Source organism: Dermacentor andersoni, chromosome 9, assembly GCF_023375885.2.
Source record: "Dermacentor andersoni chromosome 9, qqDerAnde1_hic_scaffold, whole genome shotgun sequence".
Taxonomy (NCBI): Eukaryota; Metazoa; Arthropoda; class Arachnida; order Ixodida; family Ixodidae; genus Dermacentor; species Dermacentor andersoni.
Genome location: NC_092822.1, coordinates 41,010,447 through 41,037,919, shown reverse-complemented (window position 1 = coordinate 41,037,919; position 27,473 = coordinate 41,010,447). Strand labels below are relative to the sequence as shown.

General features: G+C 44.8%; 1 protein-coding gene across 1 annotated transcript in view; it reads left to right on the top strand.

Annotated features, from left to right (window-relative positions):
• LOC126527724 (uncharacterized) overlaps positions 1-21,897 on the top strand; it is a 39,723-nt gene extending 17,826 nt beyond the window's left edge. The window contains exons 2-6 of the mRNA XM_055068907.2: positions 336-469; positions 4,239-4,439; positions 5,749-5,944; positions 18,435-18,652; positions 21,113-21,897. Of these exons, the coding sequence (XP_054924882.2) occupies positions 378-469; positions 4,239-4,439; positions 5,749-5,944; positions 18,435-18,652; positions 21,113-21,572 (1,167 nt within the window). The 5' untranslated portion in view covers positions 336-377 and the 3' untranslated portion in view covers positions 21,573-21,897. The remainder of the gene's footprint in view (positions 1-335; positions 470-4,238; positions 4,440-5,748; positions 5,945-18,434; positions 18,653-21,112) is intronic.
• Positions 21,898-27,473: the final 5,576 nt, after the last annotated feature.

The following is a 27,473-nucleotide window of genomic DNA, read 5'->3' as shown; positions in this document are numbered from 1 at the left end:
CGGTCGTTTAGCTATATCCACCCCATTCTTGTTTGATCCCTCCTGGAGGGTATCAGCCTTTAGATGAATGAAAACAAGCAAGAAAAGCGTTCCGAACAATGCTCCTTTTGTGCTACTTTCGGTTTCACGTCATCTGCTCGGATAGTGAAAAACGATTAAAAAAAATCTATATACTTCTTTTGCAAGCATCACAGGGAAGTGTGGTTTTCGACGTTTACAATGTTGCTTCGTATATTTCGCTGTATATTCGGATGACATTGAATCCTAGGACCTTATTTGTATTTGCTCTTTCTTCTTCTTTCTCTTCCCGCATGCGTGCTGGTTTGCGCCGGCAGTGGGCGTGTGCCAGTAATTGTTCAGAACAAGTACACGTAGCCATGATGAAGCCGCGAAATCGGTTGCTTCGACTCCCGGAAGGAATGACTCGCCCGGCCGGCCTCTGGCGTCGTTTGCTGGCACTCTTGCTGTGGTATGTCTGAAATCCTTTCCGGTATTTACAGAGATTCGTTCTTCTCAGTTCTGTTTGATTCTTATAGTCAGAGACGTTAAGGGCAGAGACTTGCAGTAATTGAAGCGGAGAGTCGCTCGGACGACTGACGAAAAGCAAGAAGGAAAAGATTAAATCACCGCTACCTGTCCTTCATTTTAACCTTTTCGGTGATTTCCATGCACAAACGATGGGAAACAAAGTGAGATGGGATGCAAACTTGCAGAAACCTAATATAGAGAAACCGAAATGTGCTTAAACCTAATCGGGAGCAGCTGACCAATTTACGCATGCTGAGTCAACACTGTGGCGCTCAGTAGTAGACGGGTTCGTTCAGCTTGTGTCAAAATTTGGGTTACTCAGAGCCTTCCCCATGCATTTCTTGGATTCAATTCTCTTGTCGCTCCTGACAGTCTCTATCTTTGGGTACTGATTGCGGAAGTTGTTTTCAATCCCTAGTGTGTTAAAACTTACGGCATGCCGCCATGACTCGTATACTTTTGACAAGGACAGTGCATTAGAAAAGTCAACTTCGTCATATACCATGAAATGCTTTTTCCTTTTCTTTCTCTCTCTGTCTCTCTCTCTCTTCCTCTTTTAGCTGTTTACAAAGCGCAAAGTGACATTGTCGTTAGGCCGTTCCGCCCCTTAGCACCATGTCACGCGTTCCATGACAGTCTAAAGTGGCAGCATTCAGTGCAAGCGCAATGCAGTAACGTTCGCGCACGCAGCTTTCATTCCCAATTCAAGTGATGCTGGCTTTGCGCTCAGCTGACGCAGATTCCAAACGAGAGTTCTTTTTTTGCGTCTAATTGTTGACATGCTCCCGGAAGTATTCTCATGCGAAATTTGTTACGGTAGTTTTCCTGGAAAATGTTGCATTTATTTGTACAAGGTTATATCTACCTACTGCAAGCATTGGCCTTACATTTTTATTCGAAATGTTAATTTTCACCCAAGAGTTTCGTGAAGTTACAAAACTTCAAAATATGAACCATCAAATTTACAAAACCAATCACCTATCTATCTATCTATCTATCTATCTATCTATCTATCTATCTATCTATCTATCTATCTATCTATCTATCTATCTATCTATCTATCTGTCTGTCTGTCTGTCTGTCTGTCTCTGTCTGTCTGTCTGTCTGTCTGTCTGTCTGTCTCTGTCTGTCTGTCTGTCTGTCTGTCTGTCTGTCTGTCTGTCTATCTATCTATCTATCTATCTATCTATCTATCTATCTATCTATTTGTTTCCCTACTTTAGTCAAATGCCTTTCGCATTAATGTCGACGGTCATCTTGGGATTATTTCTGTAGTAATTTTCAAGCTTTCAGCATGCCTGACATATCTACCGAATTTTTCGCAACGTAGACCAATTTCCACTAGTTTTACGATTTTACCAATTTTCTATCAAGTTTTGCGTAAAGAAAACTCAGTTTTCCAATAACTGCCACTTGCTGTTCTTAGAAAATTGATCTGGAAGTCTTGTGATTATAAAACAACCGTGAGAGAGGCACTTGCATCTAACAAGCTGATACCGAGAAGCTCGCACAAAGGTTGGTATCAGCAAAAACAGAGTTGCTGAAAATGTCGGTGTCACCTCAAAAAAGATATGCACCTTCTCATTAATTGCAAAACGAAATTTGTGACTGCGGCTTTCTGCCTCATAAGGTAAATCATTGTTATAATAAAGCGCATCTGTATCACTCAAAAGCTTTTCGAGAGTGCTCTAGAAAAGCTTAAAACAGGAAATATCTCGTTCGGTTCTTGTTTGCGCAATTTTACGAATGTGAAAGTTCACAGGTTACCATGAGTACTTTCAGTTTACGAATAGTTTACGAAAGTTCAGTTTACGAATAGTTTACGAATAGTTCAGTTTACGAAATTCAATTTACGAATAGTGACCGACTATTAAAGTAATGTATGATTGAGTTTTAAATTAGACGTTATATGCAGAAATTGTAGTAATAGACAGTACACGTGCACATTCCATTGAATACATCACAAAATTAACACGCAGACTTGCAAAAAATTCATTAATCTTAATCTTGAAAACATTGAATGCGACGGTATAACCTACAAAGGTTTGCATAGCTTTAACGATTTGTTCCATTGTTCTTTATATACCAGTTTTCTAAGTATTATTCTTTGTTCATAACCCTAATGCTTGTGAATTTGGCGGAGACGCTGCATTATCCCAGTCGTATCTGCATAAACTGCTAGTGTACGGTATGAATAAATCGGAAATATGTCATACAAGCTGAGCTATAATGTAACCAGAACGCCATGGAGAGCAAATTCTGAAGTTACTTTTCAAGTTTCTCGTTCGTTCAACCTCAAATAAGCGAACTGATACCCTTGCCATGTTTCAGACAATAAAGCATGAAGGGGCTTGTACGTTAACGTACATTGTTGTACTTTAAAGTTAAAGCACTTTACTTACCTTGAAGTGTTCTACGATTATAGAGCTTATAATGAACAGTGTAGTCGAATGTCTCAGCGCAACTGGCATAACCACATTAATGCACATTTTCAACGTCAAGTTTCCGGTGAAGATAACTTTCAATGTAACCAATTCGGTTTATGTATAAATCTGAAATATAAAATTTATGTCATATTTCCAAATAATTTCATAGGCTACAAGTCCACAGTAAGCTACCCATGTGTTAGCACATTACTTGAGTCCGTATCGTCTCCGATAAACGTACTGAAAATAAAACGCCTCTGAGGTACGAACATTCTTGTCTCTCAATTTGTACCGAAAGAACAAAGATGAATCATCTGTGTTAAAAAGAGAGAATGGAGGCAAAAGCGTAGTGCATAAACTAATTTTCCGACCATCACTGCTCATTCCCCAACTAGGGCCGCCGCTTCGACGCAAACCGCTCTATGTAGCAGGCCTGGGCAGTTTGCTTTGGGACGTCAGGCTACCTACAACAGAAATTTACACTTCAATGCCAACGCCTCTTAGATAGCACAAGACCGATGCAGTTCGATCCGCGATGCCATACTACGTTTCCCGCTTACCACAGAATCTAATCGGGACGCTGTTGAGTAAGCCCAACGGCACCAATATTGCACAAGGCCTGTTCACTCCGATCGATGACGTCATGCTACCTGGCCTGGTTTCCATAGAATCCAACGGGGCTGCTCGCGAGTAGCGGTGGTAATTTTGACGTCAAACCTATCGTCACGCCAGCGTTGGAAATCGAAATTAGGGGGCGAAGTAGCACGATGGTCATGAATTTTGAGTCCTGACCGTCGTGCTACCTCGCCCCCTAATTTCGATTACCAAGGCTGGCATGACGATAGGGTTGACGTCAAAATCACCAGGACTTTTGCACAGGCCTGGTGATTGCACAGGCCTTTTGCACAGGCCAATGAACAGGCCTTTCGCAATCTATGTGGTGTTCATAAGCCGCCGTGGTTTCGACGTCCCCGCGCTGGTCAGGCTGGGCCGGGCAATAGAAATGTCGGTCTAGGTAGCATGATATTATAAAGCAGTGTGCGCAGGTATGCTGTCCATGAGCTGCTGCCAAAGCCCGTCGTGACGAAACAGTGACGCTAAAGTCACCGCGGCTTAGTTGGGAGCATTCGATGCTTTCTATGGCATTCTGGCAAGATAGCATGAGCTTATGATTTGAAGAGCACCAGCCTTGGGCTATCTAGGAGACATTGTGCCACGTCACGGCAATAATTTGATTATTCAAACATTGCAGTGACTGTGATATATTCCAATCTCGTTCTTTAGGTTTAACGTGGTCCTGGCTGCCCTAACGTTCTTCGTAGCTGCCGGGAAAATCTACCGCCTTATGAAGTTCTCCCGCACTGGAACCTACAAACAGATGCACGTTCCGGCGCAAAGGGAGCATCTTCCAAAGAGCTTCTACGACGCGGACGAACTTTCGGGGTACAGTTATGATATAATACCGGACATACTGCACTTGGTTAGGTAAGTCAGATAATTTGACAAGCCGAACTCTTCTTCTGGCTATCATACAGCTCTCTATACTTTTCAAAGGGTGCTGGTAGTGAAATTATCGCTCCCTCTTCTGCTGAGAACTGAAGACACTTAAGGTATATCAACGTTTTTCAGCTCGCTTTAAAGCAACTGATTCTTTGCGGACCCTATCGGATTGTCCTGAACGAGCCTGCACGATGATGCAGTCTGTCGAATGGCTCACAGCAAGGACACCGCTGTCAGCTTTCTGGTCATGCTGTTCATCCTTTTTTACGGAATTAGTGACGAAAAGGACGATACCTAAGTATTATGACTGCGAGAAATATACACCATAAAGAGCGCAATTCCTTCAGTAAAGCAAACCTTTTTATGCCTATTTTCGGGGTTGATGCTTGGCACATCTGCTTTATTCGGTCTTCCGTCGAGCAAACGGCTGTTTACTGTTGCGCTGCCTCCAGGATCGGCCGGGTCAAGTATGCGCGCCTAGCCTTGATATATAGTTGAAGCAAAACGGGCCAATCCCAAACACAGTATAAAGCGCGGTCATGTGCCTCACATGGTTTGTGCAAAACGCTGTACAGAGTTTTATACTCTGTTGCGTGGCACTTACTTACCAGCTTCACGAAAGCTTCACGTTCACGTGACCGAGAAATATATAGAGCATGTTGTTTTTGTCGGCTGCACTACATTAGGTACCTGACAACCATTACTTAATCTCGAGCGTTTGGCAACATGCGGTGGTAGCTTGATATGTACTATTAAGTAAACAGGACAATAGCCCCAAGTTTTCGGAAATTAAATGTGCATTGCAGGTCCCACTTCTAGCTGGAAAACTTGGAGCGCATCACGTGTGGTAGAAAATTGTGTCCTAATTTTTTTTTATACCGAACTTGAATCGCAAAGCAGGCTTGCAACGCTGAATTGTGGAAAAATGAATTGGCATGCTCGGTAACGGCTCCCTCGAGGAACTGACGCCGGTATCGCAGACCATGCTTTTCTTTGCTGCAAGCATCGGAATTTATCGGTGCAAGAAATGGAACTACGTAATGGCCGCCATGATGCGTCTTTGTTCTTGCATGTATGTTTCGGCAGTTTGCGGCTACTTTCTATAGCGTGAGCGAATGAATTGCAGGTGCCACTCAAATACGACTTTCTTGTTGCAAATTTGTAGCAGTTAACACTTCAACATGAATGACACGTCATGTATTACTCTGCGATTTTTTCTTCATGATTACCAAGCTTGTAACGCCCTCTTGAAAGGCATTCGCTGCTAAGTGCAATCATCTCGGTATCTGCGCAGGTACAATGCGGCAGAAGTGGACTTTATTGACGTGGTGGGCATGCGCTCCATGTATTTGAATCACCGGCCCGAAAAGATATACGTTCACTGTAGTCCTTGCGGCTTTCAAGGGAACTACACTCGCTTTCTGGAAGGCATCAACTTCACCTTCATCCCTGTTGTTTTCCCAACTGAGATTTTTGGCATTCCCATACAGGTAAACAAAATCGCTTCAGCTAGACAACGTCAATCCGCTACCACTTATATGTTTACCACAATGATCACTAGAGGGTACTGTGGCGTTGCTATCGTGTCGCTACCATGGCAAGGATTCGTAATGGTAAATTTAGCTGTCTAGTATCTGTGCTTTTGGCTTCAGACGTTCTTGCAGCGGTGTTTATCACGGTTTCTTCAGTAGAATTTTTAGCCTACATTAGTTTTCAGAACACATAAGAAGTATGTTCCACAGGCATAAAGCCTTGAAAGCATTGTACTTCTAGCGCAATACTTGCCGAAAATAATGAATTTGCCAAGCCGCCAAACCACTTCAAGCTAAAAAGAAAAATACACATGACGTGTACACTCTACAATCGCAATAGCTGCAACCTTTAGGGTGTAAATTTGCCACTCAACAGTAATCGTCACCTGTGTTGCTTGCGTTTCCTTTCGTGAAAACGCTGTGCTCGTTACCTTCCTGTCTAAAATGCTCTTTCGTGCTGATAACTCGCATGTGTTTCGTGACTTGGAAGTACCGGGCTCGCAGGGTTAAAAAAGGAAATGCGGAGAAGACAGATGACGTCTATTGTTGTTTCACCAATATACACCCAAAAGGGTGCAACTGTTTTTAGAGTGTAAAAACTAAGAGTTCTGGGAACTCTCTTCAAGGGAGTATCTGCTTGTCCCGTATTTCGCTCCCTCTTCGAGTGTAGATCGACCCCCTTTCAGGGGGAGTAGAGTAACTCCTCCTGAAAGAGTTTCATCACCCCATTGCAAAGGAGTACTAGTACACTTTCACATAGTTCCGATACCCTCTCCACATCAGTAACAGTACTCCCCAGGACAGGTAAAATGCAGCCAAAGCGGGTCTTTTTTGACGTGGTGGCCTTCAGCTACATGTATATGAACCGCCGGCCCGAAAAGAGATACGTTCACTGCCGTCCCTACGGCTCTGAAGAGAACTAACTCGCTTTCTGGAAGGCCTCAACGTCACCTTGTTTCCCGTAGATTTCCACACTGAGATTGTTGGCATTTCCATAAAGGTAAATGAATTCTCTTCAGCCAGACATCCTTATGCCCCTACCACTTATGTGTTTCCCACAATGATCAGTAGAAAGAACTGTGGCGCTGTTAAGTACTCTCTCAGACAGAGGGGTTCTACTCCTCCAAACGGAGTACTTCTACTCCTCAAAGCCTAATGTTTCTGCTCCCCAAAACAGAGGTCTAGTACTCCTTATCGAGAGATTTTGCTCCTACAGAACAGAGTGCTAGTACTCTTTCTAATAGTGTGAAAGGTCACGCGATGTGGAGCCATGGTGATGTTAGAAGGGATTCGCAATACTTAAATTTAGGGCACCTTTGATTTCTTCATAAGCAGCTCCTTACTTATGCTTGGTGAATTAGATGTAATCTGTAGTCGCCGGGTTACTCAAATGCAACAATAATTCTCTTAAAAGGTCAGGAGCTTTTTAAAAAGCTTTTTAAAGGTCAGAAGCTTTTTTAAAAGGTCAATTGTTACAATACAATTTAAATATTAATTTAGGAAACATACTTACACACAGATAAAATTAGATTGCAATTATTCCATGAACTTTACTACGCATCTTGAAATAAACATATTCTCTAAGGTTTCGTCAATATTAACATGTAGAAATATCCTTTATATTTATTGGCTCCCTCTTATCCAAACTAAAGTTTACAATGTAAAGTGAATGTAATGACACTACGATGGAAGAAAAATATGCGCCATATTGCTGGCGAGCAAGCGCATTTTTAGCACAAAAAGCATGCACTTTTTTGGTAGAGGTTACGAGAAGAGCTGCTAAGCATGGGGCTGGCAACGTAGTTAGATTGTGCAACAAACTTATTTGTACTATATTCTAAGACAGAAACTCATGTGATAACGTCCTGTACACCATAAGAATGTGTCTGAGTAAAGTGCAATTAGAAATGTGTCGTATATTCTCATGTGAGGCCGCAGGTCGAGCTTCTCTTATAAGTATTTCACATAACGTTATGAGCTGCACCCTATTGTTTCTAAGCGTGTCTTGTCGTTGCTCTGCAGCAATATCACAACCAATCTCAAAGTGGTACAGAGGCATGTCATAATTCCTATTTGGTTGGCGTCCTCCCGAAAGTAGTTTCCTGGTGCCGTTGGGATAGATCTGTTACATTTTCTCACAAATAAATAAAATTTAATTTTCAATATTACCTAGTGTGCAGCAAATGATGAGTATAAAACTGCAAGGTGCATTGGCTTTAATATCTTGCGCATCAAATTTCTTGTCATATAGGTTAGCTTTTCATTCAGCATCAACTTCTGAACGCTACGCTGCTGAGGAACCACTCTCATAATTACGTGGTTAATTACTGTTACTAGTTGAAAATGCAATATAACTAAAACATTGCATGGCTTTACATGTGAGCCAGAAATCAGATGCGATGAATATGACGCATCAAAGGCAACATAAGCACACGTATAGGCAGGACAGCGCACGAAACTGACAAAGAAGTAAATAATAAATTGGGAAAGGCACCATCCTGTTTTACAGATCCCTTCCATGTACTTGGACTTTGCTTGGGGCTATGCGTATATCTGCAGAATGAACCAACTACATGAAACCAAAGCTTTTTTCCTACTCAAGTGGTTAAGGTACGCTAAAGTAAGAAAAATTAGAGCACTGTACAGAATGTTATCTTCCGCTCAAAACAAGTATATGTGTTTCTAGGAAAACTAATACAGTGCCTCCCTTTGCACTCTATATTAGGTCCACAAGTTTACTATGTGCAAAAACGCTTTATTTTTATTTTGCTTTATAATATGTCTGCAGAAGCCTTTAAACTAGGGCTTTTCCTCGATTAGCACTATATTTTCCCATTCGCCAATTGATGAGCAAGTGTTCCATGTAGATGCTCTCACTTTGCATTGAACACAACCCTGGCTCCACTAGCATACTTGGTTGGCAAGTATATTGAGTCACTCTAATCAAAATCTGAAATGCCTGCCAGAAGCACTCACATGACTATTTCACACAAGGAGAAACCACCATTTTACATGCGCCAAATTAATTTTTCAATTGCAAGCGACTCTGCGGCTTCTAACTAAGACGTAAGCTGCGCACCACGGTGTACAGTTAAAGCCTTAATTGCTCCTTGCTTTCGCTTCGGGAGCCGCGAGCGTTTCTAATGAACTGGTTTCGTGAGCAAGCGTGTAAACGATAATGACTTCTTCAACCTGGGGTACCTTGCCTCGAATGCTTCCTTCTTCTAGAACCTAAGTGGACGCGCCAAATTTCTAAAATTAGGTGTGAAAAATAGATAAAATGAAGGACATGAAAATCTGTCTGCTTCACGTCACAGTTTAAAATACAGGACATCAGTGGCTTGTATTTCCACCCTTGCATTTACGTGCTGTTAAATTATGTCGGCAGCTAACCAAGCATGAGCTGTTGCTTTCTACAGTGAACTCGGGCACCGTGCTCACTCGAAGTACGTATTATACCGCGAAGGAAATCCGCACTGTAATTGTACCACTATTTTTTTTGCTACATGGACATATCTGTTGAGAGGAAGCACAAAAAGCGGTCACTTTTAAAAAAAAAACTAGTCAGCACTTCTTTAAAGTACTTTCTTAACTTTTCAATGACACTTGCTCCTATGTATTTGTCTCCCGAGAGCATACTTAATCTTGACTTTCCCATCAATGACATTACAAAAAAAAAACACAATCTTGGGATAACTGTCTAGAGCACTTGAGAATTTTCATCTTGGTGTTACATACCGTATTTTGAAAGTTTTGGTGACATTTAGTCAAATGGTACACCCATATACCCACATTCTTGTCTTGTCGTCCAAATTGCATGTCAACATATTTTTATTATTTAGAGTAAGCTCCTGTGCACCACGTGGGGTCGTGCTGGGCTAGCTGTTTGACATCCTTGTGTGCTTGAAACTGCGTTCTCGCGGAAGCGTTATATAAAGCGGGTGCCTGAAGAGTGTTGCGTGCAGAAGTCAACACAAGGGCGTGTTGTAAAGACAACATGACAGAAAATAAATAAGGTCTCTGCACTAAAACAAAGTCTTAGCTCTTATTCTTCCTACCGAAATGCATGCGATACATCTAAATGACGGCAATAGTCAACTGCTAGACTTCAATTTCGAGATTTAAATAAAACAGAAATAACGTAGTGTTAATAATCGTTCAGCAACATTGTTACAATACTCCTACTAATAGAGTATTGGTCATTGTCAGATGTCATAAGTCTGTCATTAGTCTGGTGTGTCCCAAACACCCCTTGTGATGCATCCTCAGCACATGCCCAGTGTTCCCCCCGCACCATATCTGGTTGCGCCACTGCTCAAGCCATAATTTGAGGATCATATCTGCGAACATGATGCTCAGGGGGGATGAAGATATGGTCCTCCAGTTTAGTGGATATTACTGGATGTGCCTATGAGAATGGGCTTGTTATGACAAGCTTACCCACATTTCAAGGCTACCAAGAAACAATTAACTGCGCACTGCATCTAAGCTTACTAAAGACATGAACTCATTTTCGTGTAGGAGGTACGCGTTAGAGTTCATTTTTGATAGACTCAACTATTGGTGCAGTTTGTAATCTAGCATTTTTCTTTCTTGAATATACGCACATGTTGCCGTTAGACTACATTTATTACTTTAGACCAACTCTTTGTTTTATATGTGTCAGACGACTGGTAACACAGAATTAAGGCAAGGTTTTATTTCGATAACTTATTTCTACACTAAAAATATTAAAGTAATAAGTACATTTTGATCGACCATGCAGTAGCAAAATTCACAGATTACGCTTGTATCTCAGGACGAAAGTGATTTAAAAATTAAATTATGGGGTTTTACGTGCCAAAACCAACTTTCTGGTTATGAGGCACGCCTTTGGGGGGACTCCGGAAATTTACATCACCTGGGGTTCTTTAACGTGCATCTAAACCGAAATACACGGGTGCTTTCGCATTTCGCCCCCATGGTAATGCGGCCGCCATCACCGGGATTTGATCCCGCAACCTCGTTCTTAGCAGCCCAGCACCTAGCCACTAAGCAACCACGGCGCGTGAAGGGTAATTTAACTGTTCATATGACATAACTCTGAAGCACCAGCTCATATAAACAAATGCACAGGCATTCGCAAAACAGTAAGTGTATGCAAAACGCCCCTGCAACTGTAATTCCACACAGGAGCCGTTATATTCGATTCTTATGCATAACTCGCCGCTTGATACTTCAATGAGTTCGTACACACAAGTACCCTTTCATATTCACACCGCGCTCGAAAACAGCAACACCAGACACAATATCATACCTACAATCATATTTCAATACATGAGCGAAAACATCTTAGTCTTATTCAGCTTAATATCTTAATTCCTCAGGCGTTTTCAGTAAGTTCAAGATAACGCGTCAAACTGACCTCTTGTAGCATGGCGCTGAGTACCTGCGGTAAAGTTTCTATCTAGCACTGGCGCTGCACGTAGCTTCAGTGGTCGCAGATTACCCATGGCCGAAAGACACGGTCAAGTGCGGACTTATAACGAACGCATTCCGCCAGCCAAATGAAGCCTTCTGGTATGTGACTCCTTGTTTCAACAGCGTTGCGTACGCAGTAGACTGCCAAACTGAATAAATTCAAACACGCTAAACGCACGCTAAGCACGCTCCGCATTAGCTCAGAATCATGGGCTGGTAAACAAGCCATTTTATGTGTCCCTTCGTCTCAGGTCTTGCTGAACATATTATGGTTCTGGTAGCGTTTACGATTTCAAAACTTCTTACTTATAGCGGCAAGTGATAAAATCACATGCAGTTATCGCGACAACTGGCTTTTTAAAAAATATATACATTGAGAGACACAACGTGCTTTCCTTGTCCGTTGTCAACCGCGTCGGCTAAACGTCGCGACGACTTCCTGGAGATAGCATGCCATATACGCAGAATGTGCACGTACACTCTAAAAACAGATTACACCCTTTGGGGTGTATATTTGTCCCACAACAATAATCGTCATCTGTCTTGCTTGCGTTTCCTTTCTTGAAAAATCGGCGCTCGCTACTTTCCTGCCGAGAATGCTGCGTCACACTGATAACGCGCATGCCGTTCGTTACTGGGAAGTACCGGGCTCGCAGCGTTAAAGAAAGGAAACGCGGGCAAGACAGATGACGATTATTGTTGTGGGACAAATATACACCCCAAAGGGTGCAACTGTTTTTAGAGTGTATGTTGGAATTCGTTACCGGCGGAAGATGTGTTTTGATATGAAACGAGTGACGAACGATTGTCCTTACTTCGCGGCGACGCGAGATGGCTGACACACGGTCTCCCTTGGATGGCCTTCGTTTCTGCTCACGGCACGGACACCCTTTATTCGGTGTTGTGCTGTTCCGCGATGTTGTGCGCGCGCGCAGTAGGGCAACTCGAGTGAGAAAGTAGATCGCTGGCTTCATTTTCCTTTGCACTGTGGCTCCTGTTTTCTTAACAGTAAAGCGGTGTGTCCTTCCCGCAGCGTGCGTAAGTGATACATCGCGCCAATTTTGGGGTCAGCCTCCTACAGTTTAACCAGCAGCTCACGCTACGTTTTGTTCTCTATTGCCACTAGAGTAGAACGGGCATTCTACTCTCTCTCAGAAGGGCAGAGTGAAAAGAACATTTCACTCCAAAACAATCCTTTCAAGAGTAAATCGGCCCCTTTACTCCTGCAATACTATCCCTAGTTTTTAGAGGGTAGCCAAACCTGTGAGCTGTAGCTGTCATTTCAATGCTCGCTTAACAAACACAAAAGAAGCATTAGTAAACAGGAACAGAGCAGCTAACTCTGGTAAGCTTTGAAGGAAACGCGATGCATGCCACACGCATAGCCATGGATTATGAGCCTTCGAGCGCACCACTATGACGCATGCATTCCCACTACGACGCATGCACTGCGTCATAGCCGTATGTGTAGCCAATGAAGAAGTCGAATCGAGTTAAATATATTTATCGCGAGTCGATAACGAACGAGCAAAGTCGCGCTAATCCGGCCAGTTTAATCGATTCGTGTTCATCTCATGCGCGCGTCACGGCCCATAGAAACGCGCTTGGTTGTTAGCATACTCATATCCAGCATCCTGTGTTTGATTTGGCGAATGCTTCCCTAATGTTAGCAATCCTGTCAATCGTAGTATTCGATTACACATCTTGTATTCACAAAATTAATTATTTTATTCAATTATTGATTCCTATGGAACAACTTTCATGGCTGTTTGGAAACGCGTGGTTAGACGGGCTCCAACGCTGGAAAAAACCCCACAAATACCCAACACTACTTTTTGTTTTCTTCGCCGGTCACTTTCGGCTGAAAACTTCTCGAACAGTTCGGGACGCTTTGTAGGCCAGGAAAAAAAAAAAGCGCCTTTCATTCGGGACGTGTATTTTGGCGTGTAGAATCTCTTTCCTTCGGAAAATTATAAAATATCTTTTTTGATAATGTATTCACGGAAAACGGCTTTCTCGTAGAAACCTTGCCTGTCCTAGTTATAAAGGTAATTTACGTGTTTCTTTAAATTATTCTTACGGTACTCACATTATTAGAGTCAACTTATGTCTGCCTCCTCCAGAAATTCCTCTGCAAGATGCCGCGTTCGCTGCGCCTGTAACCTTTTCATGAAAATTCTGCATATCCTTAAAAAAGCACCTCCTAGGCGAAATACTCTAAGGTGATTGACAGGATTGTCTTCATATTGTTACGCGAACTAAGGATTGAGACTGGACACTATTTACAAAGTATATTTACAAGGCGTAGCTGCAGCGCGGGCCCGTTCAGCCGACAACTCGAGAGCCAGATAGCCTTCGTCATCTTCGTCGGGGCGCCCGCGTGCATCGGCTACAAGAAACACGCAGTACGCATGTATCATTATCCCCGGCGGCGGAAGCACCCTCCCGGTGCAGCTAAATATCGGTGATAACAGGGGAGTAATATGGTTTGAGGCGTGCGACATGCGCAACGTCAGTGGAATTCGGGCAAAATGCGGCACTGGCACTGACTGGGGCGATTTCGTACGTAACTGGAGTCACGGCACGCAGCACTCGATATGGGCCTGTGTACCGAGCCAGGAGCTTTTCTGACAGCCCAACGTGACCAGGCGGGATTACCAGGAGTGCCGGAGATGCAGACGAAAATTGGACGTCTCTGTGTTGGCGATTCTACATACGCCGTTGCTTCTCTTGCGAGCTCAGGAGGCGAGCGCGGGCAATTTCGCGTGCTTGGGCTGCCCTGGTGATGGCGTCAAATGCATACCCACTGGTTTCTGTTGCGGCGGATAGGAGGGATCCGTCCAGTGGCAATGTAGGTTCTCGGCCGAACAGCAGAAACAACCGGGCATAACTGGCAGTGTCGTGACGCGAACAATTATACGCAAAGGTGACATACGGTAGGGCCAGGTCCCAATCAGTATGGTCAACCGAGACATACTTTGTAAGCATGTCTGCTAGGGTACGATGCAGAGGCTCCTTGAGACCATTAATGTGTCGATGGTAAGACGTAGTCTTGTGCTTGGTTGAGCAGGACTGCAGGATGTCGGCGATGACTTTAGAAAGAAATGTCCGACCACGGTCAGTGAGCAATTGGTGTGGAGCGCCATGTTGCAGAATCACGTCGCGTAAAAAAAATAGGCGACATCTGTGGCGCAGCTTGTTGGAAGTGCTCTGGTGATGGCGTAGTGCGTGGCGTAGTCTGTCGCCACAGCGACCCGCTTGTTGCAAGACGTGGATAGAGGGAAAGGGTCAAGTGGGTCCAAGCCAACGCGAAAGAACGGTTCCGAAGGAATACCAAGCGATTGAAGGCATCCGGCGGGGAGCACCGATTATGTTTTCAGCGCTGGCATTTCTCACACGCCGCAACGTATTTCTGGACGGAGCGGGCAAGGCCTGGTTAAAAGAAGCGTCGGCGAATCTGGTCGTAGGTGCGGGAGACGTGAAGGTGACCTGTCGTTGTTAAATTATGGAGTTCTTGGAGAACAGCTGACCGGAGGTGCTAAGGAATGACGAGAAATAGGGCAGCACCGTCGGGGCGTACATTATGGCGATATAATACACCATGCCGGAGAACAAACAGGGGAAGGGACGAATCACAAAACGAAGATTCCAAGCCGGCAATGATGACGCGCAAGGCGGCATCAAGGTGTTGCTCGTCGGCAACGTGTAGCAGCTGAGAAACGGAGAAAACGCAAGCGTCGGCATCAGGGTCAGGGTCGGCGGGTGGTTCGTGCACTGGATGGCGTGAGAAACAGTCGGCGTCTTGGTGTAATCGGCCAAGCTTGTACACTACTACATACAAATATTCTTGCAGCCGCAGAGCCTAGCGACCGAGCCGGCCGGTAGGTTCCTTGAGTGAAGAAAGCCAGGAGAGCGCGTGGTGGCCGTGATTACAGAGCAGAGCGTGCCATACAATCAAGGGCGGAATTTGGAAACCGCCTAGACGAGAGGCAGGTATTCACGATCTGTGATCGAATAGTTGCGCTCCGCTGCTGTGAGGAGGCGGCTAGCGTAGGCGATAACACGATCTTGACCCGGCCTGTTGGCGCTGAGCTAAGACGGCTCCGATACCGTGACCACTGGCATCGGTACGTACCTCTGTAGGAGAGGGCGGGTCAAAGTGGGCCAGTTTAGGTGGCGTGGTGAGAATGCTCGTGAGCTGGGCAAACACGGTAGTTTGAGCGGAGCCTCACGTAAGCAGCACGTCCTTCTTCAGAAGATCAGTACGCGGTCGGACAATCGCTGCGAAGTCTTTAACGAAGTGTCGGTAGCAGGAGCAGAGCCCTACAAATCTTCGGACGTTTTTGAGAGATGGAGGTACAGGAAAAGACGTGGCAGCACGAATTTTCTCTGTCTCGTTGAATACCGAAAGCGTGGTCCAAGTGGCCCAGCACTGTAATCTGCGGACGACCGAAGGGACACTTAGAGGAATTTAGTTGCAGCCCAGCCTCGCGGAAGACTTGAAGAACAGCTGCTAAGCGCTCAAAGTGTGTCTCAAATGTAGGTGAAAATACGAGAACGTCGTCTAGGTAGCAAAGGCATGTTGACCATTTGAACCCGTGAAGTAAAGTGTCCATCATAGGTTGGAACGTTGCTGGGGCGTTGCACAGACCGAATGGCATAACTTTGAATTGATATAGGCCACCAGGGGTGACTAACGCGGTCCTTTCTTGGTCATTTTCATTCCCATTAGGTCATGGGGACAATTGGTCAGCACTGTAAGAAGAACAGGAACGTGGTGGTCGGTGATACTGATAAGGGAAGTAGACATGCCAGTGACGTCATCAGTGCTACCATCGGCCAGGCGTACGGCTCGAGTAATAGGAGGCGTGAGAATCGTTCTCACTCGACGAGGGAGGTTACAACTCATTATGGACACCTGGACTCCAGTATTTATTAACGCTGTCAAAGTGACACCCCCCCCCCCCCCCCCTCGTCGACGTGAACACATGAAGTAAGTTCTGGTTAGTTGGGAGCGTCAATCGAGCATTTCTACGCGACGAAGATAATGCAGCACTAACCCCAGGAGCTTCATGGTCTAGTATTCCGTCCGGGAGGGTTCCGAATTGGTCGGTGACTAATAGCGGCGCGGCTGTGGCGACGGGGACCACTGGCGCTGAGGTGACGGCGAGCAAGCACGACGACTGTCATCGATGGATACGCCTGAGGTAGGAGGCATACGGCGAGGCGAGTAACGGAACGGGTACGCATATGGGCGAGGAAGTGGGGAAAAGAAGAGCTAGAATACGGCGACGTCCAGGAGGTCCGGCAGTGGCGAGCGACGTGGCCAATGCGGAGGCAACGGAAGCAAATGGGCTTGTCGTCCGGAGTTCTCCACTCGGTAGAGTTGCGGTACCTAGGCGTCGAATACCGATCGCTGTGAGTCGTAGCTGACGGCACCGGTCGGGCGTCAGGTCGGGAGGCAGAGCATGCAGCAGGAAAACCAATGTTGGAAAATTCTTTCCGCACAACTGCCTGAATGAGAGAGATCGCTGGGGCTGATTGGTCAATGGTGGGGTCAAGTGGGCGTGAATGGAACGGCGCAGGCCTTGTATCCTCGAGCTCGCGGTAAACAATACGGGTGACGCACTCATTTAAGGGTGGTGAAGCGGTACGGTCGATGCAAGACGACGTCGCAGCCACGTTAGGGAGCCGGGAGCACTGTGGAATGACGCGGCGGCTTTTGGCGAGCTCGAAGCGGCGGCATTCCTTGACAAGGACGTCGATGGGGGACACATTGTTAAAGATCAACAAGTTGAACACGTCATCCGCGATCCCCTTAAGTACGTGGCCGACTTTGTAAACCACAGCCATCTTGACGCCGACTTTGCGGCAAAGAGCGAGAACGTCTTGTATGTACGTGACATACGATTCAGTAGAAGACTGAACTCTGCTAGCAAGCTCATTTCTAGCAGCCAGCTGCCGACCGGTCGGATTTCCAAAGAAGTCGCTGAGCTTCTCTTGAAAGCATCCCAGCTAGAGATCTCGTCCTCGTGTGTTCGGAACCAGACACGAGGAGTGCCGCCCAAGTTGAACAGGACATTCGCAAGCATAATGGTATGGTCCCAGTGGTTGTTTGGCTAACACGCTCATACAGGGTTAGCCAGTCTTCAACGTGGACATTATATTCGCCGGAAAATGAGCCAGGATCGCGGGGATCGGCAACGGTAACGTACGTTGTCGTCGGGGTTGCAGGAGTAGAAGGAGACGAGGTGTTGTCACCGGGAGCCATGGCGGAAAGCAGGACGGTGCGGCCGCTGCGGAGCTCCGTGGCGAGGACGGGTAACGGCACCCTCCACTAAAATGTTAAGCGAACTAAGGATTGAGACTGGAGACTATTTAAAAAGTATATTTACATGGCGTAGCTGCAGCGCTGACAAATTCAGTCGACAAATCGAGAGCCAGACAGCGTTCGTCGTCTTCGTGGAGGCGCCCGCGTGCATCGGCCAGAAGAAGCACGCAATAGGCATGTATCAATATCTCGCAGTACAGATGAAGACTAAAAACAACTGCGTGCGTAGACGATGTGCTCAAAAGCACTTGAAGATATTTACCTTATATTGTTCAGGTTCCTCAAAATATTCACATCTTACTGAATGTCCTGTAGCCGGACAGTTTGGCACAAAACTGTGTTCGTTCTTGCTGTAGATTTCGCAACGTACACTTCAGTAAACGTACGAGCCATTCAGCGCATTATTCTACAGCGAGAACGTGTTGTGATGCGCAAAGTTAGAACCAGCACAAGAAATTAAGCTAAGCCTGACTTATAGCTAAGTTATATATTAGAAGTTGATGGCAAACATGAAATCCTGCTGCTCAACATGCACCCAAGCTAAAAAATATTACTAACTTACTACTTCATTCATAAACTTACTCTTGTGAATGTGACACAGTGTAGTGCGGAAATCGAGGACCGAGTCCTTGCTCTACACCTGCATTTCTCACGCAGGTATCTCACCACGCTACCGACGTGCTTCGCCTGAGAGCTCTGATGCGCTACGGAGGATACTACTTCGACAAAGACGTGTTCGTGATTCAATCCCTGCGACGCTTCCTGCGATACGAGGCAAGCCTCAACTTTGAGAACGGGGTCAACATGGGAAACATGGTGATGTTCTTTCACAAGAATTCGCGCTTCCTTCGTCTCTACCTAGACACCTACCGCCGGTAAGTCGGGCGGTACTACTTTACTACTTTACTGCTACTAATGCTACTTTCCGCCCTTAGAAGCGGGTCCGATGGTTCGGGGCGAATATAATTTCCCTGGTATAGGAGACTACAGCCAACATAACTGACTCTGGAGAAAGGACAAAAAAAGGCTACCGCACAGCGCTGATGCATGGAAGGGCAAAGCGCTAGCACGCTGCCATGATACAGCAATTTGTTCTTTGCCGGTTCACCAGAGGAATTCCCAAATTAAGCGCGAACGTAGCAAGGAAACCCATACGCAACAGGATTGTATATTGAGGTGGAGCAGTGAAGGCTCCTGGTATTTAAGAAGGTTGTCTTCTAAAGCCCAGTGCAGGGGATGTTGAGTTCTCAGTGTTAATCAACAGCATGCGTGGACGACGAAAGGCGATTCAGAGAATACCCAAAGTACAAAGGCTTAGGGATTCGATAACTTAGCTAGGTTAGGGGTTCACACACTTACCCTCTTACGCACACATGATAAAATAAACGAGAAGAAGAACATCGGATCTTTCTAGGAAAAATATACGGAATGAAGCCCACATAAAAACTGTGCAAACGTCAAGTGCAGATGCTTATTCTTGCATTAAAATGGAAGTCGTTGGAGCATTTTATAAGTTTATTTCTCCATATCTGTGTATAATCGCGCGTGCCGCAATGCTACTTCCATCATGGCGACGCTCTCACGGGTGTAACTTTCTTGGCCAGGTAATTATTTAAAGATTGTTTTTAATTTCAAATATTCTATCATCTTCTCGTAGGGACCTTGGGCAGGAGTTGTTACGAATATGTAATACCAGAAAAACTTGGTCGCCAGATATACATATCGCCGCAATTAACATAAAGAATGGTTGCACGAAATAATGTACTTTGCAGCAATAACTTGAGAGCGACCAAAGAAAATGGAGGTTTGCAGTCACTTTAGCATACGCTAATGGGGATGAAGACGAAAGCTTGGTGATCACGAGACATTCGAGAAGTTAATTGACGTTCTCAATCAAATGCGTTGTTTCTTCATATCACTTCTTTGCTCCATTCAAAGGCCGTTGGTACGAGTGCCTTTATTAACTCTACCCTAATTGAAAGTGCCTTAATTGCCTTTCCCTTAACAGCAATGGTCGTGGTTTCTACCATTACTTCCCACGAGGATCTGAACGCTTCCAGGTTAACCAGTATCATTCGTGATTCCCTGGAAGATTTATGGGTATGCGAATAAGCTCATAATTTCTGCCTAATACTCCATTCGTACTTTTAATAAAGAAGGTTTCATAATGTGCAATGTGATGAAAAAAGCATGTTAACGTTTTGAATATACTACAATGTGATCATCGTTTTAAATTTCTTAGTGAAGCCGACTGCTTATACTTCGCCAGCTATTCGAGAAGCATTTCATATTTAAATAAGTTCGCTTATGGTTGCCAAGGTTGAAGAGTGGGCGTTTTGGTATAGCATAGTAGCGGCTCGATTGCGCAACATTTGGATGACACAAAGGGAAGAGAAATTTGCGAACGTTTTGCGATGCCAAAAATGATCACATGACAAAGCTGGCTTGGCATTGGCGGATGGCCTTGTTTGTAAAATCTTTTTGTTTTTGTCGTTACCCTCCCCCCCCCCCCCCCTCCGAGTATCTTCTCGTATTTATTCCATTGACAAGGGAACAAAATGATAGTTGCAAGTAGCGCTCTGTGGTGTGTGTTTCTATTCTGTCTGTGTCGTCCAAATGTTGTGCAATCGAGCCTCTAGTGCGCTTACGGTTACAATACATTTGGTACTCGATTCGGTTTGAAAGAGTACTATTGGCACAGCCTTATTGATTGTTTGAATAACTGTTTCATTAATGATATGGCTCTTTTGCCTAATACTAACAATGGCAATGTGGAATACTGTGCCGGGAGTGCAAGGCGCGATGCAAGGAGATCGATGTACAACTGGCTTTATAGCCCAAATTTCCTGGCTACAGCCAGCAGAGACTCAGGGGCCATGTTAGAGTCGTCTAGGCCGCCCAGTGGTCGTATCCACTTCTCGGATGCGTTCCTGACGGAAGTACTTTTTTCATAGCGCATCGCCTGCTCGACACTCCCCCGTCACGTGTTCCATGTAATGTTGTACTGGTTAGTTGAAGTTGAGGCAGGTGTGCAGGCCGCTGTAGGAGGCGCCATGTGCGTAGTCGTCAGCGTAAAACACTGCTGCCTTGCCTTGGCTCGAAGTCTTCCGTAAGTTTGCCACTTATCTACCAACTTTGGCCTGAGGACAAAGCTAGACTGCAGACAGAAAAGAAACATTTGCCCTCCTTTAAGTAAACCAGGAGCAAGTGCGCGGCAGTTCCGAGTTACAGAGTCTCTTAACTACATTCAATATCTCTTTAAAGAAATTGTTGCGAAGCACGTAGAGATGTGGGGGCACCTTGTCACTTCAACGGTTCTACGTTTCACTGCGCAGGTTGAATGACTCGCGCTGGTATTACAACGCGGGCGAGGTGCCCGCCAAAGTTCTGTTCCAACCGCATCCGCATCTCGTCCATCGAATGCACTATGGCCTGGAAACTGGACTGGACATGCTGGGCGCCCTGTACGAGCCTCACGCCTACCCGTATTGGCGGAACGCTTTTGCCATACACCTTCTGTCGCGTTTCCGCGGGGAGTCGCCGCACGATGCATTGCACGCCGCTCCGTTTAACGAAACCAACATCCGAGACGTCGACAATGCCTTTGGAGAGATGGCGCGCTCGGTTCTGTTCGGAACCTCCGCCTTCGTGCCCCTGGATGCCCCTATCCTGAGTGTCGCCGAGCTCGCGGCCAGAAAGGACCGGGGCGAGGACTTGACCAGCATGCGCCCAGGAAATGAGCGGCCATTTTTTTACCCTGTGATATACGCGACCAAGTTTCAACGCCACCGCTGACGCAAGTTCACAGGCAGATTGTATACGGGGTGCTATTTAATGTTGAATAACTTCAAAACTTAGAAACTGTTTTGGTTTACCGAATCGGGCCAGCGTGCCTAGGCTGAAGTGTTGTGATGTATATTGTATAAAATGTTTGATAAGTTTTTGCAGCGAGAACTTCTACTGGTTGACTCCCTCGCGTTTTTTTATCTCCACCGGTGTTAACCGCCTTACCTTGCCGAAAAACTACATGAAAGGGTCAGTTTCATTTTTCCAGTGCCCTTATATGTTATATGTTATATATAAGAAGCTGTAGCTCGATAGCCGCTTGTGCAAGTAAATGTGAAAGGAGAAATTATTTTTATGAGCAAACACCAAACCAATGTTGTTCTAATATTTGTTGCGTTAAAAAAAGTATATATATATATATATATATATATATATATATATATATATATATATATATATATATATATATATATATATATATATACTGTAGGAAACAATTTTTATATACAGAATTGTATTGTTTCTTTGAAAATTGTTGAAAACTCATAACTCTATGCATGCATAACTCTATGACAATTACGAAATTTGAAGCTGACAAATTTTTATGAACACCGCTGTCATATATACCCATGATTTGTGACTAGGACATTTCCAGAACCCTCTAAGAATTGTAACAATTTTAGGTAAAGTGTGAATTCACTGATTAATTGGGTGCACCTAAACTTACGCAATTGCGACAGCTGTTTTTTGTATTGAGCAATCTGATTGGTAAACTGCGTTCCAGTTTGTTTTTTGGGTTGTCGATTGCCGAGAGCTTTGGCGCAATGTTTAAATATAAGAGCAGCAATAGTGCTTTTGCAGTGAAAATTTATGGACATCGTTTCAACCGTTCGCAATTTAGAACATTTCTCCGTTTATGTTGAATAATAAAATTCGCGTTGGCACAGCAGTAAGGATTCTTTGTAGCCTCACCACTTTTGAGAATCTTAGAAATTAGGCGTTCTTGATACGACGTATTGTAAGGGATACTTCGAATAAGCACAAGTGCGCAAGAAGGACAAGATAGATGCTCTAACTACACGCACAATATAAATATCTCAAGCTCCCGCATGTGTCTTGTTTCCAATGGTATGTGTAGTTGCAAAGGGTATTCCGGTTAACATATCCCACCTCTTGCAGAATTTCTTGCTCCATATTAAGTAAGAACATGCCGCATTTTCCGGTGTATAGGTCACACTCTTGTATAAGACACACTTGCCCCCCAAAGCAGCCATTTTTACGAAAAAGTTTACATATTGGACGCACCGTTGTATGAGGCGCACATTTTATTTAATATTACACACCTTGCAACGAGGTACTAGAGAGTTCGCATACAGGCATCTTCGCCGCGATATCACCGTACTTTCACGATTCTGAGACGCTCAGCTCCTACGCACCGCTCCTACGCACCGCTTATTGCCCGATATTTAGGCATTCAAAGAAACACATCTCCCATAAATTTCTGTGTGCGCAGAATGAAATTGTGTTATTCACGTCAAGTGAACGTTGTCTAGGTGATCCCTGTTCTGACTTTCACCTTTGTCGTTAGTGCAACCATGCGACACCTCCTATCTTTGTTAGGGCCAAAATACATATATAAAGCTTGTCAGTTGTATAACACGGGCCGCCGGTAAAACTCAGAAAAAAGAACCACCGTTTTATACTCCAGAAGATACGGTAAGCGTTCGCACAGTGCAAACGATGTACTACACATGTATAGTTCATTATTACCTGCAGCGTGAATGAATCACACGATACAGAAACGAAATGAAAACACCGGCAGATACAGACGGAGAACACCCAGAGTTAACAATGAGTCAACACCAACTACTGCGGTTTTCATTCATTAGATAAGTTAGCCATAGTTAGCACAGTATGAGTGATTTTGGCCCTCTGCATACTGCACGCAATTTGCGCACCACGTACACCACGTACACCACGTACATGCACCGCTACAACATTAGCAATGCAACACTGAACATTTTGTGTCTCGTTGAAGCGGGTATAGCGCTCAGCTCACATCCTGAAGACGCATGTTACAAAACCTGAGTTCCAGGTCCCGCTCTTGCTGACACACACCTTGACTTCGGCAGCGGCGTCCTGAGTACAGGTTACGTACTGCAATGAAAAAAAAATGTAGCAATAAGAATATCGCCATTCTTAATATTCATGTCGACATGCTTAGTCACCGCAAAGTTAAGGACACACCCCTTTCATCATCCATCATACATCCATCATTTCGTTAACAATACTGCGCACCGATGTTCAAATGCCAGTCACCATTACGCCGTTGACGCTTCGGTTTAGCAACTTTAGGGTCACTTTATAGTGACTCACTATCTGAACCGGAAAGTCGGAGTCTCAGTGCGCACTGACATCCTGAACAAGTCACAGCAGAGCGGATCTGTGCCCGTACAGTTTTCTTTTTTTTTCTATTTTAAGCGATAGCGGGATACGAGTTCAATGCGGAGTTTTAACGTCGTATATTCCTTATTTTGTTTCCGAGTTCCTATTTCTTAGTTTGTAGTGGACTCAATCGCTTGCTAGGTGAGGCGCAGCTACGGTCATGACGTCCCTAAGAAATGGAAATCTGTCTTCTGCCTATTAATTGAAATAGTAAAACCTCCAGCTTCCTCCAGCTTTGAAATTCTGTGCGACCGCAGCAGGCGCCGCAGCATTTTCAAAACCGAGTGATACTTCCCAGCGTCGCCTTTCACCACTACTGCACTGCCTCCGAGATGATTGTGATGCGCGCTACAGCTCTCAGAGTCTACGTGACGTCCATATCCCCGCACAAGTTTGCGGGCGTCGACACAGCATAATACCTAACGAGTGGTTGGCGCCCTCTGCCAGATAATGAACGTTGCCGCTGGAACAAGTGTTCAATGCACAGTGGCGGTGGGTGAGGTAAGTATGGCTACTTTTGAATGCAAAAAAAAAAAACAAGTTTGGCAGAGAAACTTAAGACTTCTTACGTGCGCGAATGTGAGAGCGTTATATTCGCTTTGGTGAAATGTTTCCCCTTGCGTATTCATCCGCATGCCGTCTTGCACCTTGTAAACTTGCACGGGGTTCCTTCTTGAGACGTGATGGCGGTGGCGTACCTCATGTTATACGATCGTGATTTCGCGTCGAGAGTGTTGCTGTTGGTTGCTGTCACGTATGTGGCTCCTACCCACGAAGGTTATTGGCGAAGAAAGAGATACGGCGCGCGAACCGCGGTGCCTTTTCGTATTCAAGGTCCATTAGCGCGTGATAGAAGACGATGTCGATGGTGACCTGCACACCAAATGGTTTGCGAGGGCTTTTGCATATACAGAAGACACAATGCCGGATTGTGTGAGACACTGATAAATGGAACGACAATCACAGCCTTTATTGAGCTGTTTTTATACTCTTTGCGCCGTCGGTAATTTTTGGTACCATGTTTGGTCACCCCGCTGCGGGATTTTTGCGAAATGGGGCCTATAATGGTTCCGCATAAGTAACACTCTTAGCTAACACACTTTCCTATCTAGCCCATCTAGCCCCTAAAACTTCGCTTTGGCTGACGAAAAAAAAAAGATGAATAAGAAATTACATGTCCCACTGATAAAAGCGCGAACTCGCGCAATTTTAGCTGGCAGTAAAACTTGTTTTACGCCAGAAAAGGAAGCCTGTCTAGCCACGCCACAGTTCATTATAAATGCGATATGTTGATGTCCCTATGTATACAGTTCCATAAGAACAAAACTAGCTGCGATTGCAAAGCCGCGTTTAAGAAAGGCTTCTTTGCACCGTCCAAAGGTGCGAACGCTGTGATCTCTGGTGGTGCAGTGAAGCCTGGGTGCACTCGGCCGATCCGCATTCTCAGCCAACATCCTCCATATCAGATTTTAAGTAAAGGTGTCCTAACCAATACAGCGGGTCACAGCATTGCCTGAATGCTAATTGCCATAAGGTTGACAGACACCATGAAATGAGTTTCACGGGCATTTTCCTTGCAACAGGTTGTTAATGAAGGTGGGGCTGGTGATGTGGATTTAACGACAGCGACGGCGTAACGAAAAGGACCGATACGAGAAACTCAGTTCCCATGTCCCTGACTGCTTTCGCAGTGGAAGGCTTTTTCATTGACACCTGCCTCCTGTGGATACAGTATACGGCACCCATGGCGCATGTTTTTTGTGGACGTAGCCTCAAACTACTGATAGTGGCCGCGCGATCTAATGTTTCTTTGAACCAGTGCTCAAGTGATACATTAGCTCTATCCTTCGCTATACCTTTCTTATCGTCATTTTTTCCGACACTCATTTTCTAAACGTCCTTTTCATCCCTCATAGCACCTTACCCCTATAAGAGAGAAACAGTGTGCCTTCCATCTAGCTTGCCGGTTAAAGCTAATCTAAGTTCAATCCCCGACAGCTGTACACCCAGATGAAACGCTAATATGCAATCTGTGGACCTGACTTTCAAACTTAACAACCAATGAGCATCCAGGTATTATATATGGGTACTAATTAGAATGTATCCCTTGGTATTCTTCATGTGCAGGGATAGAGATTTAGCACGTCGTGAATATCGTTCAGCAGGTGACCTAGAGAAAATTAGGGAACTGTGTTCAGATACTGGCTTTTTGAGTCCATTCTCAGCAGGCCATACGATTTCTTGCTTTCAACCTTTGAATACACCACTTTTCAGTACACACTCTTTCAATACACAAATTTGAACGCTTGGAAGTCAAACTAGTTTCTCAGACTTGAAACATGTTAGCACTGATAACATCTCCATGCAGTGAACGTTCTTGTGCAAGCACGTGCAGCACCAAAAGCGTCCCTTTTAAACTTTCCCCTCTAATGTCCTTGCTATACCCTCATCCCAAACTTTTCACGAAAAATGTCAAAAACATGAATTTTTATAGGAATAATTTTAGAACCATGCGAAATAAAGGAGCATCCATCCTGTGAAGAAGAAAGAGTAACGTGTCTGTGTGTTTCACGTTGACTTATTACTCGAGTCGAATGCTAGTAAAAGTAATAAGTGTCGGTGTTGGGACTTCAGGTGAACCAGAGTAACAATTAGGTGATTCGCGTTTGTTTGTGTTTTCTTTTTTTTTTTTGTCCCATCTGCCGCGATTCTGCGCGATAAATGTGAATACCGCTACCGACAATCGTACCCGCCTCGTCATGTTCAGCACCAAGAGGTCATACCTCACGTTACTAATTTCACGTTCCCTTTAGTTTAGGGCATGTTCTGCATCAAAAGTATGCACTTCTTGGAGTACAGCAACTGTCGTCCATCGAAACTAAAGCTGAAATATCAGACGTAATTTGCCAAATGCAATGACCCTGGAAAAAAACGCGCATTAGGGGCAAAAAAATACACGTAATGTTCCGTCCCATTTAGAGCATTCGCTGTCCTATAGTGGGATACAACTTAAGTCTGCAGTGCAGCCCCGCCCACGCCCTCATAACCATCAACCACTGTTCCTCCGCGAGGCAGGAAATAGTACTTCAAAGCTTCCCTGTTGCCTATATATGGCGCCCACCACAAAAATAAAATTATAAGCGCGTAATTTTATACGTTTTCACTCGTCTATTATAGCGGAACGGTGAATGCCTAACTTTTATTGAACTGAAATAAAACACTTGCTCCGCTGCAACTTATTGTCAAATTTCACTGCTGTTGGCAGTAAACTTTCACGAGTAAAACGGGCTCAACAGTGAAATGAACTGTACCGCTAACTTTTGAAGAGTGAAATTCTCAAAATCCATACACTTCGTCCATGTCTGTTGCACACCTCATCGCTTCTGCCGCTAAAAACAATCAAGAAGAGCAGACGCTACTGGTATCAAGTACGACGCCATTTCGAAAAGGTCACATGACGACGAT